Source organism: Pistacia vera, unplaced genomic scaffold (genome assembly GCF_008641045.1).
Source record: "Pistacia vera cultivar Batoury unplaced genomic scaffold, PisVer_v2 Contig566, whole genome shotgun sequence".
Classification (NCBI taxonomy): Eukaryota; Viridiplantae; Streptophyta; class Magnoliopsida; order Sapindales; family Anacardiaceae; genus Pistacia; species Pistacia vera.
In genome coordinates this window covers 854,720-872,094 of record NW_022196408.1, presented here as the reverse complement: position 1 = coordinate 872,094, position 17,375 = coordinate 854,720, and the positions used below count along the sequence as shown (strand labels likewise).

At 33.0% G+C, this 17,375-nt stretch overlaps 2 protein-coding genes and 2 pseudogenes across 2 annotated transcripts; 2 read left to right on the top strand and 2 right to left on the bottom strand.

Moving 5' to 3' along the window:
* The first annotated feature begins 1,424 nt into the window (after positions 1-1,424).
* Positions 1,425-1,871, top strand: LOC116108505 (metalloendoproteinase 3-MMP-like). Its single transcript, XM_031394747.1, has one exon. The coding sequence runs from the start codon at positions 1,425-1,427 to the stop codon at positions 1,869-1,871; it is 447 nt and encodes a 148-aa protein (XP_031250607.1).
* Positions 1,872-2,676: 805 nt separating this feature from the next.
* LOC116108504 lies at positions 2,677-3,126 on the top strand. The gene has a single exon (XM_031394746.1). It carries the CDS (start codon positions 2,677-2,679, stop codon positions 3,124-3,126), a length of 450 nt encoding a protein of 149 aa, XP_031250606.1.
* A 4,190-nt stretch (positions 3,127-7,316) lies between these two features.
* On the bottom strand, positions 7,317-10,258 carry LOC116108503 (annotated as a pseudogene).
* Positions 10,259-13,331: 3,073 nt separating this feature from the next.
* On the bottom strand, positions 13,332-16,113 carry LOC116108502 (annotated as a pseudogene).
* Between the last annotated feature and the right edge of the window lie 1,262 nt (positions 16,114-17,375).

Here is a 17,375-nt window from a genome sequence, read left to right as displayed (position 1 = left end):
ACTGGCCTACGTGTAATGCGCATCTGAATTTTTTTACAATTTTTTCCTAGTGAACGGCCGTCCATCAAATTTGNAAAAAAAAAAAAAAAAAAAAAAATTCTGCCTTCCTTTTCTCTTTCACAGAAGACAATCATCTTCTTCTTCGGTGTGTTTAAAAAAAGCAATCCCAATTATTTGACACCAACGATTTCGCACGTGGTGAAATGCTAAGAAGTCCAACGTGAATGATTATGGAAGTTGAATAGGATACTGTTTTCACAATAGCATGTAAAGATGTAAAAGTAAATGAGACAACAAATATTTTTATAGTGGTTCGGATGCGTAAAGCGATTCCTGCATCTACTGTTTTCTTTTATAGTAGTGTGTTCTTAGTTATTAGCCAAGATTACAATATGTCGCAAACTGTAATATGGGTTACAAATGTTTGGTGTTCTAAATGTTTTTAAAGAATATCAAACTAGTCTTTTTCCCGTAATGTATCTTTGTTATTTTTTTTTGTTGAATTCAGAGTGTTTGGTCCCAATTTTGTGATGGGGAGTTGTCTATTTATACCTGTTGAGCTTAAGGTAATGATTACATATCTCCAAGTTGGTTGATGCCATGCAAATCCTTCATAAAGTCCCATTGGCTGAAAACTTAAGAAATATCCTTAAATTAAATGGGGCTTGGACAGATATGCAAACTAAATTCATTCATAGACAAAACTTGAGTCGGTTGGGTTATTGATAGTTATATTCTTTTTGTCTTGGAGACGATGCAAAATCTTTTTGAACTTTGATTGGTGCTTGTTGACATCAGCTTATGTCAACCTTGATTTTTTAGGCATAATACTATGCTTCTCAAACTTCAATCGACCACCATCACATGAAATTCACTCTCCTACGAAAGCCAATTTTGAATTAACACAAACCCAAAACAGAAAACCCAGCAAACCCAAAATCCGGCGGCGGATTGAGGTATATATGTATCCATCCATTTTGCTAAAAACTCTTTTATTAATGTATAAGTATATATAAAATTGGTGATTTTGATTAGGATTAATTGGTCATCTTGTGCTTCTCATTAATGCTGTATTTAAAACAGATCATTTCAGATATTTACTGCAAAAAAGGTGCAAGCATCTAAATCTTCGGTATATCTGTGAGCTGTTTTATGGAACACTGTCTCTTTGTCATCATGATATTACTAAACTCAGTTGAATCACAAAATTCCTTCGAATTTATTAAACAGCTAGAAAGATGCCGCAAAGGCCAATCTGTCAATGGCCTCCACAAGCTGAAACAATATCTAAAACAATTCGGCTGCCTAAACCAAAAAGCTTAACACTCACCAAGAATTGACTGAAAACAATGATCATTTCGACCAACTTCTAGAAATCCACAATTAGAACTTACCAGCAAAATTATAATTTAAATGTCACAGGAATGCTAGATCCTGACACTGTAAATCAGAGGATGTTGCCTCGATGTGGCGTTAAAGATGTTGTGAATACAACTACAACAAATTCCGGATCATTAGGTCTCCAACTTCATCATGTCTCACGCTATAAATTCTTTTCAGGAAACCCGAAATGGCCTCCGGAAAAGTACAATCTAACCTATAATTTCAAATCGAGCGCCAATGTTCCAGGCAGCAACGAGGACATAAGCACTATTTGTTCAAGGGCATTTAAAACATGGAGTGAAGTGACAAATTTTACTTTTCAGGAAGTTCAGGAAAATGCTACGGCTAATATTATGATTAGATTCCATCGCGGTGATCACGGAAACGCTCGACTGTTCGACAGTAAGAGTCTTTTGGTTAATGCAGCTGCACCTACTGGTGGAATGTTACACTATAATGCGGGCTTGAAAGATCAGGGACGTGATTAGACTGACCTGGTAACACTTGCAGACTTGCTGTGCATGAAATCGGCCATGTTATTGGACTTGAGCATAGTTTTGTGATAGAATCGGTAATGGTTGCGACAATTGGGCCTGGAATCATTAAAAGGAAATTGCATTCGGATGATGTTCAAGGTTGTTGAGCTAATAAAAGCAGAACAAGCCATGCAAAGTTTAGAGGGGAACAGAGCTACAAATGTTTAGTCTCAGAAGCTGAAATAAGTAGTTAATTAGTTAAGGCTGTTAAATCTGTTTTAGTTTGTTAATAGAGTCAATTAGTGAAACGGTGCGTTTTGTAGCTTCAGTAGTCAGTACTATGCTTTACTGGTATGTTTTGTCTCACGTATAAATGCTGCTGTGTACTCAATTCTTCGTTAAAGAAAATCATTCCCAGAATTCGATCTTATCTTCATTTTCTCTGTTCTCTAAAATTTACATGGTATCAGACCCTAGACCTTCGTCAATGGTAGCTTCGATCTTTTCATCTCCTCTCGCAAGTGAAAAATCTTCTGATACAATGTCAGGATCAATAATTCCAGCATCTCTTCCTAAAATTTCAGTCAAATTAGGTGGAAAGAACAATGATTATTGGAAATTGCAGGTGTTACCAGCATTAAAGTCACATGATCTTGATGAATTCGTTATTGGAGAAAAGCAATGTTCACCATTGTTCGTAACAGAGAAGAGTGAAGGCACACCTCAGGTGATGAAGAAATCAAATCCTGCCTATTTCAACTGGAAAAGAGTTGACCAACTTTTAGTAAGCTGGCTTATCTCTTGAATTTCTGAATCGATGTTTAGACATGTTGCAAAATGTTCTACTGCTGCTGAAATCTGGAATATACTTGAAATGCATTTTCAATATGAGTCTAAAGCTCGAGCTCTACACTTCCGTAATCTGTTACAAAGTACAAGAAAAGAGTCAATAAGTATATTTGATTATGTTCTAAAGATGAAAGAGTATGGTGATAGTTTAACAGCTAGTGGACGTTATATTGGTGATGAGGAGCTACTATTATACATTTTAGATGGCCTAGGACCAAAATATGATGCTGTAGTGGCCACTCTAACCTCTCGGAGCAGTAGTACCAATCTACAGGAAGCACAATATTATCTACACAAACATGAAATGAGATTAGAGCGTCAGCATGTTCCTGCTGCTTTTGTAGCTACTGTTCAGAATTCAGTAGGATCAAGCAATGTCTCTGGTTGTAATTTCAGGCTGGGAGTACCAGTGGAGTAATGAATGCTGGTCATAGTAATAATGCTGGTGGATTTCAAACAGGATCTAATAATGCTCAATTAATGAATTTTACAATATGGATTTCCTACTAATACTCAAGGTTTTCAAAGCAATGGTCTAATGTTTGGAAATGCTTCCGGTTTTGGTGGATTTAATCCAAATCAGGTTAAGTTTAGAGGAAGAGGAAGAGGTTATTTTCAACCAAGGTTAGTTTGCCAAGTATGTGGAAAAGGAGGTCACATTGCACTACAATTTTATCATAGGTTCGATCAGAATTTTCAGGGTTTTAATATGCCACAATCAGGTCATAATGGCAATACTTTTGGTTTTGGTTTTTCAAATGGTTTTCCGCAGTTTCCACAGCCTCCACCACAAGCTTATTTTGCTGCAAATTGTGGTTTTCCACCTAGCTTACAGTATACCAATGCCTATACTAGATCTTTTGGACCTGTTTTCTATCCGACTGGTACAAATGGATCATTTTCTGGAGGTTTCAATTCTTCCTCTTCTCCAATGCTAGGCCCTAATCTTGTTTTTATGCAGTTTCAATATCATGATAACACTAATGTTTCAACAGGAGTATCATCAAGTGGACAAGTCCCTATTGTGTTTGGTTCTTCTCCAATGCAATATGATCAATCCTGGCATGTAAAGTCAGGAGCTACCAGTCACATTATCCCTTATCCCAATAATCTTCTTGTCAAGACAGAATTTCAAGAATCTAATCAGCTGCAAGTTGGGAATGGTCAAAGTGTTCCAATTGTGCAAACAGGTTCCACTCTACTTCCCTCTTCTTTTTCTTCTAAGCTACTTCATTTGAAGAGTTGGAATTTTTCTTTTTATGTGCAGAGCACAGACATAATCAATCGTAGTAAGGCATGGAATTAAGTAAGAACTGTGTAAAATACAAATGGTATCAGTCTTGAACTGTGAATCTGGAGTCCCAAGTAAATTAATTATAATCTTGTTTCTTTAACAGACATGCTATCGCATTTTACCAAAAATGCAAACAATAGTTCCAGTTTGAACTAAGGATTGAATAAGAAAATCATAACTAAAACACACACAAATTCAGAATTGAAGATGGAAGAGGAAGAAGAGACAAGACTAGATGCAAAGAGAATATGTATGTATTTATGATTTTTCCCTGTTTTTACATGTCAAGTATAAGTGTGTTTATATACACTTTAGGATGTAATCTTGTACAATCAAAGTTCAGATATTTTGGGATGCAGATTGCAGGTTTGAATTGATTTGCTGACTAGTCTTCTGATTCTTGGGAGAGAGATCTGTCATCCTGTTGAGGTAGTTTTGAGCTCAATCAACATTTCCTAACAGAAAAAGACCTTAAAATTCCAATCTAAACTACTTAGTGTATTTCATTAAAACATAATGATTTATGAGTAATGTTAATATACAAATTACTTATATATAAACTATTTCCTACAAATTGATGTAGCAACCTTACATGTTTACCATGTAATTTTTTTTAATTATTTAATTAATTTTTAATTTAAAATCACCAACCATCTTAAAAACACGTCAATTTATATAAAAATTTGTATAAAATATTATATATTATTTACATAACATGAATAATCGTATTTTATACCATATAGTCACGTGCACCTTGAACATCATCTGAATGCAATTTCCTTTTGATGGTTCCGAATCCAATTGTTGCAAACATCACTGATTCTTTCTCAGAGCTATGATCGAGCCCAATCACATGACCAACTTCATGCACTGCAATTGTTTCCAGGTCCATCTCGTCTCTCGCCGGATCTTTTAATAGGCTCCATTTTTCATCTGCATCATAGTGTTCCTTCCATCAACCGCTGTAAATGCATGAGCAACAACGCCTTTAGGACCGTCGAATGGCAACCCATCGCCATGATCGCCGTGATGGAATCCGATCACAATACAGCTTTAGCATTTCTCCAACTTCCTCAAAGTAAAATTTGTCACTTCACTCCATGTTTTAAATGCCCTTAACAAACAGCGCTTATGTCCTGGTTGCTGCCCGGACATTGGCGCTCGATTTGAAATTGTACGTTAGATGGTGTCTTTCCGGAGGCCACTTCGGATTTCCTGGCAAGAATTTATAGCGTGAGACATGATGAATTGAAGCCCGATGATCCTAATTTGTTGTAGTTGTATTGGCAACATCCTTGACGCCACATCGGGGCATCATCATTTGGTTCACAGTGTCAGGATGTAGCGTTCCTGTGACATTTAAATTGTAATTTTGCTGGTAATTTCTGATTGCTGATTCTAGTAGGGGTCGAATTGATCATCGTATTCACGCATCTCTTGGCAAGTGTTAGCGCATTGGTCGTAGATTGAGCGGCGTCGCTTATGTATCCGAATTGCTTGAGATATTGTTTCATCTTGTGGGGCCATTGACAGATTGGCCTTTGCGGCATCCTTCTAGCTGTTTAATGATTCGAACGAACTCTGTGATTCACCGAGTGTAGTAATATCATGACGATAAAGAGAAAGAAGTTCCAATAAATGGGGAAGCTAATAATTTAAGGATCATGGTTCAACTCCTTGGATTAATAGTTTTTACTTATAAAACAAGGCTATGCTGTATATCTTGGATTGTTTCTTATATATACATACATATTTATAGCGTGAGACTGATGAACTTCAAGCCCCGAGTCCTGAATTTTTTTTCATATATATATATATATATATATTATATATAAGAGAGAGAGAGAGAGAGAGAGAAGAGAGGAGAGAGAGAGAGAGCATTCCTCTTGTGAAAGTTCCCTTGTTGCATCATTAAGTTGCCCTTTGAACAGGGCAAAATCTTCCTCTTTTAGATTTAAAGATTGACCTAATCAACTTCTTATCCAAATTATTAGGAATATTTAAGTGTAATGGGAAACTTAAAGACAAAATTAATTAGCCATAAAACAGCTCACATATATACCAAAGATTTAGATGCTTGCATATTTTACACCTATTTTGTAGAAAATATCTGAAATGATCTCCACTGATTTAGGTAAGAATTTCAGCATTCAATTTCTTCTCGGTATGACTAATTAATCCTAATCAACTATCGGGAATATCATGGATCGATTTTATTTATAGTTACACATTAATGATAAAGTTTTTAGTAAAATGGATTATCTTAACATGGAATGTAGTTAAAATTCTTAATTCGGCATTAATACAAGGATTCTCTTGGATATAAGTTAAAACACATCATAAGAGATACAAAGACGAAGGAATGTCAAGACGCGCAGTGAGAAGATCATAGAATGATAAGCATAATGTAAGTGATTTTGGAATTAGGAAATTAAGGAAATCAAACCTAATGCAGTTCAATTTTTTCGCCAAAGATTGCAAAATTAGGAAAAACTTGGTAAATACTGAGAGAAATAGCTTATTGTTAAGTATTTTCAAAACACGTATGTTTCTTACAGACAACCATTCACACAAGCAGTTTTAGATGACCTCTACTGGGTTGCAAATTAATGACCTATTATACTCTATTGAAATTTCGGGCTTTTCGGAAGAATATCTTCATTCGGTTGCTTGTACAAAAGGATTTTATTAGTTATATAACTAATATATTAATTGACGTACACTGATGATGCCACAAACTGATGATAGCATGATGAGAAATAAAATTCCCAATGAAAGATATATAAGAGTTAATTTTCAGATTCAACTATGGATACGTGATAGTATATTAATGATAAAAAATTAATAATTACGTGAGAAGAACGAAATTAAGGGAACAGAAGAGATGAATAATTGAGCTTGTGGTAATTATAAAATAATTAATATAAAAAACAATCACATATTAGAATTAATGTTCATGTTTCACATAACATATTCATGAAAAAAGATAAGATAAACTTAAATTGATGAACAGGATTCTCTAAATACAATTTGGTCCTGGTGGGACACCATAGTGGTTGCTTCTTGGAGACCAAATTATACAAGTCATTGTTATTTCTCAATGCAGAGAGATGAAAATAGAGAAGCATTGTTAAACTTAAAATGCTGCAATTAATGTTAATAAAATGTCACATAATTCTAACATGTGAACAAGCGTATCAAAATCCATGGAATTTCTTCACCACCGAATAAATTGTGTACTATGTTTGAAATTTGAGCTACAAAAAATCAAGATTATTAGACTTTTCATTTGTTTACCAGTACTGTTCCTCAGCTCAAGTCAATTTCCTGGATTCCAGGAAATTCTTTTGCCGTGGTTCACAGGATGAAATGTAATCAAGAAAAGTCGCAAGTCTGTGGCCTTGTAACGACTTGGATTGGCTCCATTGCGAGTTTCGGTGCCGGTCGAATCACGCTACTGAAGGGCAAGCTGTGCAAGGAAGCACGGAGATTCTGGGTGTTGAATTTGCAAGAACCCTGTGGAGTACACTTTTGTATCTTCCATTGCTAAATATCTATTAGCGAACAACAAAATCAGATCAAAGAGCTGTACTTAATTTATAACATGGGATGAAATATGAACGTAATTTACTGGTTGAAGAAGAGATTAAAACTTTTCACCCGTGAGTTTGACTGACTTACAAATACACCCAAAGATTCCAATGGATAAATTCACCAATTTTTTACTAAAGCCTAAAGTACCTTAATTATTATTTTCAAGTTTCTTATTTAAATGGGATATTATCAATTGAGGGACAGTTTTCTAATTTTGGAAGAAAGGTTTCAACTTTCAAAACAGATTCAAAAGAGACAAAACTCCGTTACAAAGTTAAGTTTAACAAAAAAAAAAAAAAAAAGATAAATGCCCATATCCTAATATTTTAAAAAAAAAAAAAAACTATTTTTTTTTAAATAAGATATCATAAAAATACAATGAAAACTGAAAAAACATTGCTAATATTTATAATATTAAAAATAAGACTACTATAAAAATAAACAAAAGTAAAAATATAACAATAAAAAAATGCACAAAAGTTAAAGAAACCAATAAACTTAAAAAAAAAAAATCTTCAAAAAAAATAAAAATATATTTAAATAAAACATTTGGAAAATTAAAAAAAATATTTGGCCAACAGAGCTCCGTCTGTGCCGGCTTGGCGACGGGTGCACAATTGCAGCCTAACTTGACAAACAAGGCCAAGTAGGCTACCGCCTTTTGCTTGCCAGCAAACAGGCCACTTATGGCTAGATCTGTGGCCAACTTGACTAGATTGTCGCCATGCTAGCCCAATGGCCACCGATCTAGCTGTGTGGCTAGTTCGATGACTAGAAAGGTGGCGACTGGCTAGGCCACATCGTTGCCAACAACACTGGCCTTGGCTGTTGGCCACCTGTTTTTTTTTTTTTTTTTCTTCTATTTTTAATTATTTAGTTATTATAAAATAATAAATTAATTTTTAAGTTAATATAATTTTGATACAATTATTTTTCTAATTGTACACATTTTAAAACGTATGATTATCAATATTATTACTTGATAAATGTCATTTTTATCCTTTTCAAATGTTAAATCTAACTCCTTTTACAGTATTTTATCCTTTAGGCTATTTTGAGACTTGTGTCTCTTTTTCAAATCAGAAAACATGGTCCCTAAATTGTATATTTATACCCTAATTAAATTGATGTATAACATGTTTTAGTAATTTTTGATTGTTTTGTTTGATTTGTTATTGAAGATGAGATTTGAAAGATGATGATGGATTCATATTTAGATTTGTATATATATATATACATGCTACAAATCCTGAATAAATCCATTATAATCTCCAAATCTCTTTTTCAAATATGCAAATCAAATTAAACATATGAAAATTTAATAAAGCAAATTATATAGGAAATTCAAATAAGAACTTAATTGAAATTGATAATTAAGGGTATTTTAGTCTTTAAACAAAAAACTGGACATAAGGTGAAAAGTTTTAATTTCCTCGAGATATATATAATTCTAATTACCTCAAGATGGTCACCAACGTTGACAACAATGAGTTAGGAATTGGCTCAACAGTTACCCAGTTTCCTCCATGCTGATTTGAAGCCCTTTCACTTGCTGATCTTGAAGGAAAGAGTAAGAAATCCGTAATCTGAATGCGGTGCCATGCCGAGAGTCAACTCAGGTTCAGGGCATGAAGGGTAACATTTCATCACTATGAGTTGGCTTCCATCTTCAATTCTTCTAAACCACAGCTTCCATTTCACTTTCAGCTCCTTTTCTGGTTTCCAACAATCCAAGGCTCTCCAGAACGGCCTCCACCAGCATCAGATACAAATTTTTGTTTCTTTTGAGTAGTCGACTGTCGTCTGCCTGTTCAAATATTAAAAAAAATTGCAAATTGTCATATATAAAAGAAACTTTGTTTGGACGTTTGAAGTTTTAACATGCGGACCAAAAGATAGCGATTGATTTGGCTTTTGATTATGTATTTTTTAAAGGTAATGACTAATTGCTCACTGTTGATCCACAAGTTAAAACTTCAAATTGTCCGTATTAGAGAACCCCTACTTATATATATCTCCACCTCAAGTCTGTAGGAGAAGAAGGCCAAAGAGGAAGAACTTCCGAAAAGGGTTGGCAACTAAGCTTCAAGAAATCCCTCCAACAAAACACTGAATCCTTTTTTTGGTTAACTTGTTCCACATCTAACTGGTGAACGCATATCTGTTGACATGTCTTCGATCTCTCCTCAAAGGAAGCTCAAAAATCTTTTCGCTACATGAACACTGTCACTGATAACTTGATTCGAATTCCATGATTGACCAGCTGCTGCATGCATTATCCCAGAAAAAAATAATATTTAAATACAAGTTCAATCCCATATGATTAATTATCATAAACAAAATAATTTTTTCAAAGGTAGATTAAGATAAGACTCACCTGGAAAAATCCGTATTCTTCGCAGGCTTTAGCAAGAGTTGAGGACAGATCTGTTTGAACCTTGCACTGAGAAAAATCAATGATGGGTAAATTGAGATTGTAGCTTGAGGAATTGGCATTAATATTAATATCATTTGCTGATTTATAACTCAAATTGGGACGTTCCGGGAGAGGCAAAATGTACTTGGTGGAACTTTCTCTATGCCTTCTCACAGAGATGTCTCACTCCTTCTGGTACTGACTCTCTGGTAGCTCATTTCTCTACGTTTCAGCCACCAAACTCATTGCAGGAGACAGGATGCACAAAATTAAGCTAATTAAATTCTGCAAAATCTTGATTTAGCTTAGTTGTGATTTGAGTAGTGGTTGAAAAAAGTTTAGAATGGTTCATATCTATAGAGGAAATAATGAAGCAAAGAATTTTGAGGCGCTGGTGGAAGAACATTTTGGAATTTCAAGTGGAAGAATTGACTTGGTCTTGCTAATTATGCGTGATCTAACCGTTGCTAATTATGGAAGTTCATTAATCATTATTTATTTTTTGAGACTTGGACTAAGTTTGGTCAAAGTCAACAACGAGGCCCTAGTGAACTGAGAAATTAATCAAGAATAAGTATTTGCATGCATGTTCAGAAATTCTTTAAAAAAATCTTTTCAAATTCGAAAAATTATTAAGTTGAAAGTTTTTTCTTGGAATTTAATCAAATTCTCAGATAATTAATTAGACCACAAAAATTATATATATATAAAAATAAATATAGATTCAAGTTTTTCTGACAAAACCAAAAGAAAATTGGACAGTTACAGTTAGTTTGGGTTGTGAGGTAAATTAATTAAGTGGGATGGCCCAGCTGGTCCAAATTGTCGAGTCTTTATATCGTAATATTTAATATACATTTAATTGTTTATAATTCGTCCTTTGCACTCGATTCATTGCTGTTTAATTTGGATTCATATTATACAATATTCGTCTTAATGGAGCACCATCTATATGTGAATCTTGTTTTGAAACTTATATATCCACTTAACACTTTTTTTTTATTTTACTTTTCGTTTTTACCTGACCCTATTTTAATTATTCCAAGATCTCTTTTACACAAAAGGATCTAAGAGTTGAAAACATGGCAATTGTCCTCTTTGTCGACAGAATATGGAACACAGATAACTTTAAAAGATCTCGAATTTTTATTGAACAGTGAAAAATCACTTATTGTTGCAAATTCAATAACTATAAAATGGTTCATTTTAATTTGGTTTCTATATTTTGAGTTGTTTATTATTTATTATGAATCTGACCTATATATAATAATTCATGATTCTTGTATCTTTTTAATAGCTATGTAGACTAGCTAGATGGGTTTGACTAAGAACTTAACTAGATTTCCAACAAAATTTCCAATTAAATTCATCATTCATAATTAATTGATAAAGAAATTTATTGCCAATAGATATTATTTATATCAATTAATCAACTGATCTTCTATACATCTTTGCTCAACATATTGAGAAGTAATCAACCTAGTTACCTAGTAATAAATAATGTGGGTGGGTTGGGTATTCAATTTAATATAAATATTAAAAAGAAAAAAAAAAAGAGATTAATTCCTTGCTTCAATAGTGTAAAGTTTATAAATATATATTTGTTTTGATTACACAATAATAGTGTTTCGGGTGTGAACATTAATGTGTGGTATATTTTGACTCCTCTCATCAGTTGTCTAAATTTTATTTGACTAACAAATTATAACTAGAGAAGGTAAATTACAACACCAATACTTAATCATATGATAAATATAATTTTATTGATCTTCTCTTTCTATACAATTTTTAAGAGAAATTTTCAATAATAAATATTTTTTTTTTTAATATGTATTATATCTAGCGCAACGTCTAATTATCTCTTACCTGATTGACTACAATGAAATTTAGTTGAACATTTAATCAGCCTCCCCCTATAACTTACAGAAATTTACTGTATAACTTTGACTTGTCATCTTTGAATTAACGTGATATACTACATCTATAGCTGAATTAGGCATAAAAGTTTGTGAAAATTCATTCCAAAATCGCATGTTTTTTTTTTACAATAAATTAATGAACTATTGCAGATTAGACAGAATAATTAGTGTATCATAAACCAACTATGATTAGAACAAAGAACAAAAAACACAGGGACCCAATTTTCTTTGAAGGTGGGTTGAGTACAATTCAAACATTTAGAAAACATCAAGTTCTTTAGTCAAAAACTTAAGTCCTTACATACTTTTACCATTCAAAATTTGTTTTGATTTCTATGAAACTAATATTCCTTGCAACTGCATCCTAAGAAATCCGTCTTTTTGTAGCCGTCAATATGGTTCAAATTAGCAATAATATTCATCGAAGACTTTGCAAAGACTTACTAATGCTCTCAATTGTCATTTCAATAAGCACTTTAGATAAATAGATGATGAGATATGTTAAAAAGAGTGATATATATTTTTCTAACTATCTCTGGATGGTCGAGTGGTTTAATAAGAACTCTTGAATGTATTATTCAAGAAGTTTTGAGTTCCAGTCCTTTTTCGATTGCTAATAGGGATAACCATTAGAGCTCTTACTTGGTCAATAGTTCTAGAGTCTCAGGGAATTAGTTGAAGTATGCATAAACTAGGTCAGACTCCCCTAATCATAAAAAAAAAAAAAAAAAAAAAGAAAGTGTGTGATATTGTTTAAACTTCAAGTTCTTTAATATAGCTGCGTGATATACAAAAGAATAATATTGTTTAAACTCTACAAAAACCTTTTACAATTATCACGGTTGGTCGCTTGAGAATATCTAACCACTGTATATTACTTTGTAGCTCAACCTATAAAGATTTAATCTCGTATCATGTAACATTTATGTATAATATATAATTAATTTTGTAACACTTTCCCGTGGCCTAAAATTTTGGTCCAAATACAGGAGATGGGCTTCAAATAGTTGTCAAAGCCCATCAAAGGTTTCAAGATTGTTGGGCTGCACATCCAGGAACAATTCAGCAGTTGCCCTCTAGTCTCAAACTCAAACTCTCAAGAGCAGACCCAAAAAAATAATTTAAACTAAGGTGATTTTTTCATATTTTTATTTCTCTACTAAACTGTTTAATTAAGATTAGAAAATATAATTATACACAGAGAGCATAATCTTTCACTCATTATACAACAAAATCTGTTACATGACTCTGCTTCTATATAAGTAAAGAGGCCCCAATATCACAAACTCTTATAAATATAGGTGAATAAACAAACAAACAAACTATTAAGTATGGAATCAATAATTTGGCTTTAATTATTATAATTTTTTTTTTTTTAACGAGCAAATTTATTTTAAAAATTAACAGCCTTTATCTTCTTTCATCTCAGCCTTGATTGCTGCAGCCAACTGATCATAAGCTTCACTCCATGCACTCCCCATGTCTTCACTCCATTTCTTTCCAACTCCCGCTTTGATTGTTCTCAGTAACGCTTCTTTCACCACCTAATTAAATCCACAGCAAACATTCATACCACAAATTTAATGGAATTAAATTTAATCAACGAAGAATAATATTATATACCTCAAGTTCCAAATTTTCAATCCGATTTCAACTTTTTTTTAACATAAGTTTCGTATTATTGAAGATGTAAAATTGAGATATCAAAATACTGTATTGATTTTATAAATAATTAATTGTAATTAAGTACCTCAAAATGCGGGTCAATGACTCCATTCTTAAGATGAATTGATCCCAAATATTTCGAAGTAGTATGAGCCACCGTCTACCTCTTTGTTAGGGTCAAAAATCATCTTAGGCTTGACAAGACCTAATAACAAAATAAATATATCACGGCCCAATATCCTAACCCAATCCTGATTGGGCCTACGCTTAAAATCACTTTGCGACCTACACACTTTATAAGTTGAATTATCCTATAAGTTAAGCTAAACTGGGTTTTAGCCCATTAGCTTGCAATAGTCTATAAATAGGAAATCAGAATCTCATTCTATTTCCTCTTCTAATAAGATTTCAAATCTTACTCAAACTATTAAACTTGACTTGATAAGGTCAAGAAATCATATCTCTTTCATGATAGAGATTATTTTCCAAAATAGGACTTAGTGTCCTTCTAAGATTCCAAATCTTATTTAAACTATTAAACTTAATCTGATAAGGTCAATAAACCATGTCTCTTTCATGATAGAGATTATCTCTCAAAATAGGACTTAGTGTCCTTCTAAGATTCCAAATCTTATTTAAACTATTAAACTTAATCTGATAAGGTCAATAAATCATATTTCTTTCTTGATATGGATTATCTTCCAAAAAAAGAGAACTCAATGTCCTACTAGGATTCTAACCCCTTGGGTTCACTATAAAAATAAAGGCTTGCCCTCTCATTAGAGAGGCAATCTCCCATAGTCAATCTACACTACTCAAAACCATCTATTTACTCCTAAGTTCTTGCTCCCAAGAACCCGACGCCTCCACCGTAGTCCTAACCTCCGACAAGATTCCTGGTAATTCTTCATCTCCTTAATTCTTATCAAATAATCTCTTTCAGCCTCGCTGACTTGAGCGTTGGAGTGTCTATGACAAACACCACCTCGGTATTTTCCGGAAGCTTCACGCTTGCCCTTTCATATGTGCAGGTCTAGCGGATTGTCAGTGACCTCAACCTCACGGGATCAGACCCTATTTTCATGATGGTAGATTTTTTGCATCTACACTCTCTCTTCTCTCAGAGTTGAACTGCTGACTCACATGTCTAAACCACCACAACCACCATAATTAATAAGTGTTATGGAGATTTAATTGGATACTAATAAATCCTAAATCTTTATGAAAACAAAAATAAAATGAACAAATTACAAATAATCAACTATACATACAAACACAAGAATTATGATGGTTCATTATTCGTATAAGAGTTACGTCCATTTTGTAGTTGCATAATTTCACTATGAAAAACAAGAAAAAGAAATACAAGAGTTTCTCACAAGCCAAAAAAATTAACTGACTTACTAAACCTCTCTTTGGCAGGATTTGACAATTTTTTATAGGTAATACATGATATATTGTTCTTAATAAGACTCAAATCTCATATATAATAGAACTTTTATTTAATTCTTAGTACAATTATATCTTAAAGAAAAACAATCCTAGAAACATATTAGAAAAATTCATGTCTTAATACAATACTAATTTGGATTAAATTTGGCTCTACAATATTTAATTATATAACTAATTAAACAAACTTAAGTTTATAAAGATAATAAATTATAGAAATATAAATCTCACCTAGGCATGGCAATGGGACGGGGCGGGGATCTCATTCACCGTACCCATCCCTGCCCTCAAAATCATTCTCCTTTCCCGCCCCAAAGGGGAATGTTGGATGCCCATCCCCGCCCCATTAATTTTATATAAACATAAATTAATTTGAGCATTACCAAACACAACAGTTAATTCTCGTCCACATGACAAACATTTAAATTAATCGTTTAAACATAAATATAGGTCAGGTTTTGTTCTTGTTCAATTGTTTAGGGTGAGGGAAATTGAGAAAATATGGGTTTATATAGGTAAGATAATTATGTAATTAAGTGAAATATAGGGGTATTAGTAAAAAGTAAATATATATATTTTAATTTTATATATTATATACGAGACAGGGCAGGGAAAATGCATCACCCACCCCCGCCCCATCCCTGAGGACAGGGATTAAAACACCCCCCACTCCCGCCCCTATCTCCAAAAAAACCCGGGGCTTCCCCGCCCCATATGGGGCGGGGCAGGATGGGTCCCTGAAATCCTGGGGAACATTGCCATGCCTAATCTCACCATCTTGAAGACCTTAACAGCATGAGCCTTGAGCTTAGGATTGTTCTGCGGTATCTCATCGGAATCCCTAAGAAAAGAGAACATGGGTTTTGTAGCAGGTGCAATCTCCAAAATTCTAATCCAACAAAACCAATATTAATATTAATTTACTTGAAACTATAAATAGAAATATTAAACAAAATTCTATTTATTTACTAACGTTGTGAAGAAACGGAGGCTGAGTTCAGGGATATTTAGCTTCAAAATATCCCAGGATTCCTTGACCAAAACTTCTTGATTCTCAGTGAAACCCATCTTCGGCTTCTTTGGTTCCGGTTCAGATAGATAAGGAAGTAGTGGAAAGTGGAGAGGTACATATAGAACAAAGAAAAAAACCAGGCTATTATCGCTTCCAGTGAAGGCCGTTTAATAAAAAAAAATCATATAGTATAATGTATAATGTAATGTGCATTCTCAAACATATATTATAAAGTATATAAAATATAAATTAAATAGGTGTTTCAAGTTTCAAGTTTCAACACATATCTATTAGCGAACAAACAAAATCAGATCAAAGACTGTACTTATTTATAAGCATGGGATAATATTGAACGTAATTTACTGGTTGACAGAAGAATTAAAACTTTTCACCCGTGAGTTTGACTAACTTACAAATACACCCAAGAATTCCAAATGCGATAGATTCACCTAATTTTTTTTACTAATGCCTAAAGTACCTTTAATTATTATTTTCAAGTTTCTTATTTAAATGGGATATTATCAATTGAGGGACTTGTTTTCTAATTTTGGAAGAAAAAGGTTTCACTTCAAAACAGATTCAAAAGAGACAAAACTCCGTTAATCAAGTTAAGTTTAACAAAAAAAAAAGATAAATGCCCATATACTAATATTTAATAAAAAAAACTATTTTTTTAAAAAAATAAGATATCATAAAAAATAACAATGAAAACTGAAAAAACATGCTAATATTTATAATATTAAAAATAGACTACTATAAAAAATAACAAAAGTAAAAATATAACAATAAAAAAATGCACAAAAGTTAAAGAAACCAATAAACTTAAAAAAAAAAATCTTCAAAATAAAAATATTTAAAAATAAACATTTGAAAATTAAAAGAAAAATATTTGGCCAACAGAGCTAACCGTCTGTGCACGCCTGGCGACGCCGGTGCCACATTGCAGCCTAACTTGGACAAAGCAAGCCAAGTAAGGCTACCGCCTTTTGCTTGCCAGCAAACAGGCCACGTATGGCTAGATCTGTGGCCAACTTGACTAGATTGGTCGCCATGCTAGGCCACAATGGCCACCGATCTAGCTGTGTGGCTAGTTCGATGACTAGGAAAGGGTGGCGACTTGGCTAGGCCACTCGTTGCCAACAACACTGGCCTTGGCTGTTGGCCCCTGTTTTTTTTTTTAGTTTTTTCTTCATATTTTTAATTTTTAGTTATTATAAAATAATAAGTTAATTTTTAAGTTAATATAATTTTGATACAAATTTATTTTTCTAATTGTACACATTTTAAAACGTATGAAATTATCATATTATTACTTGAT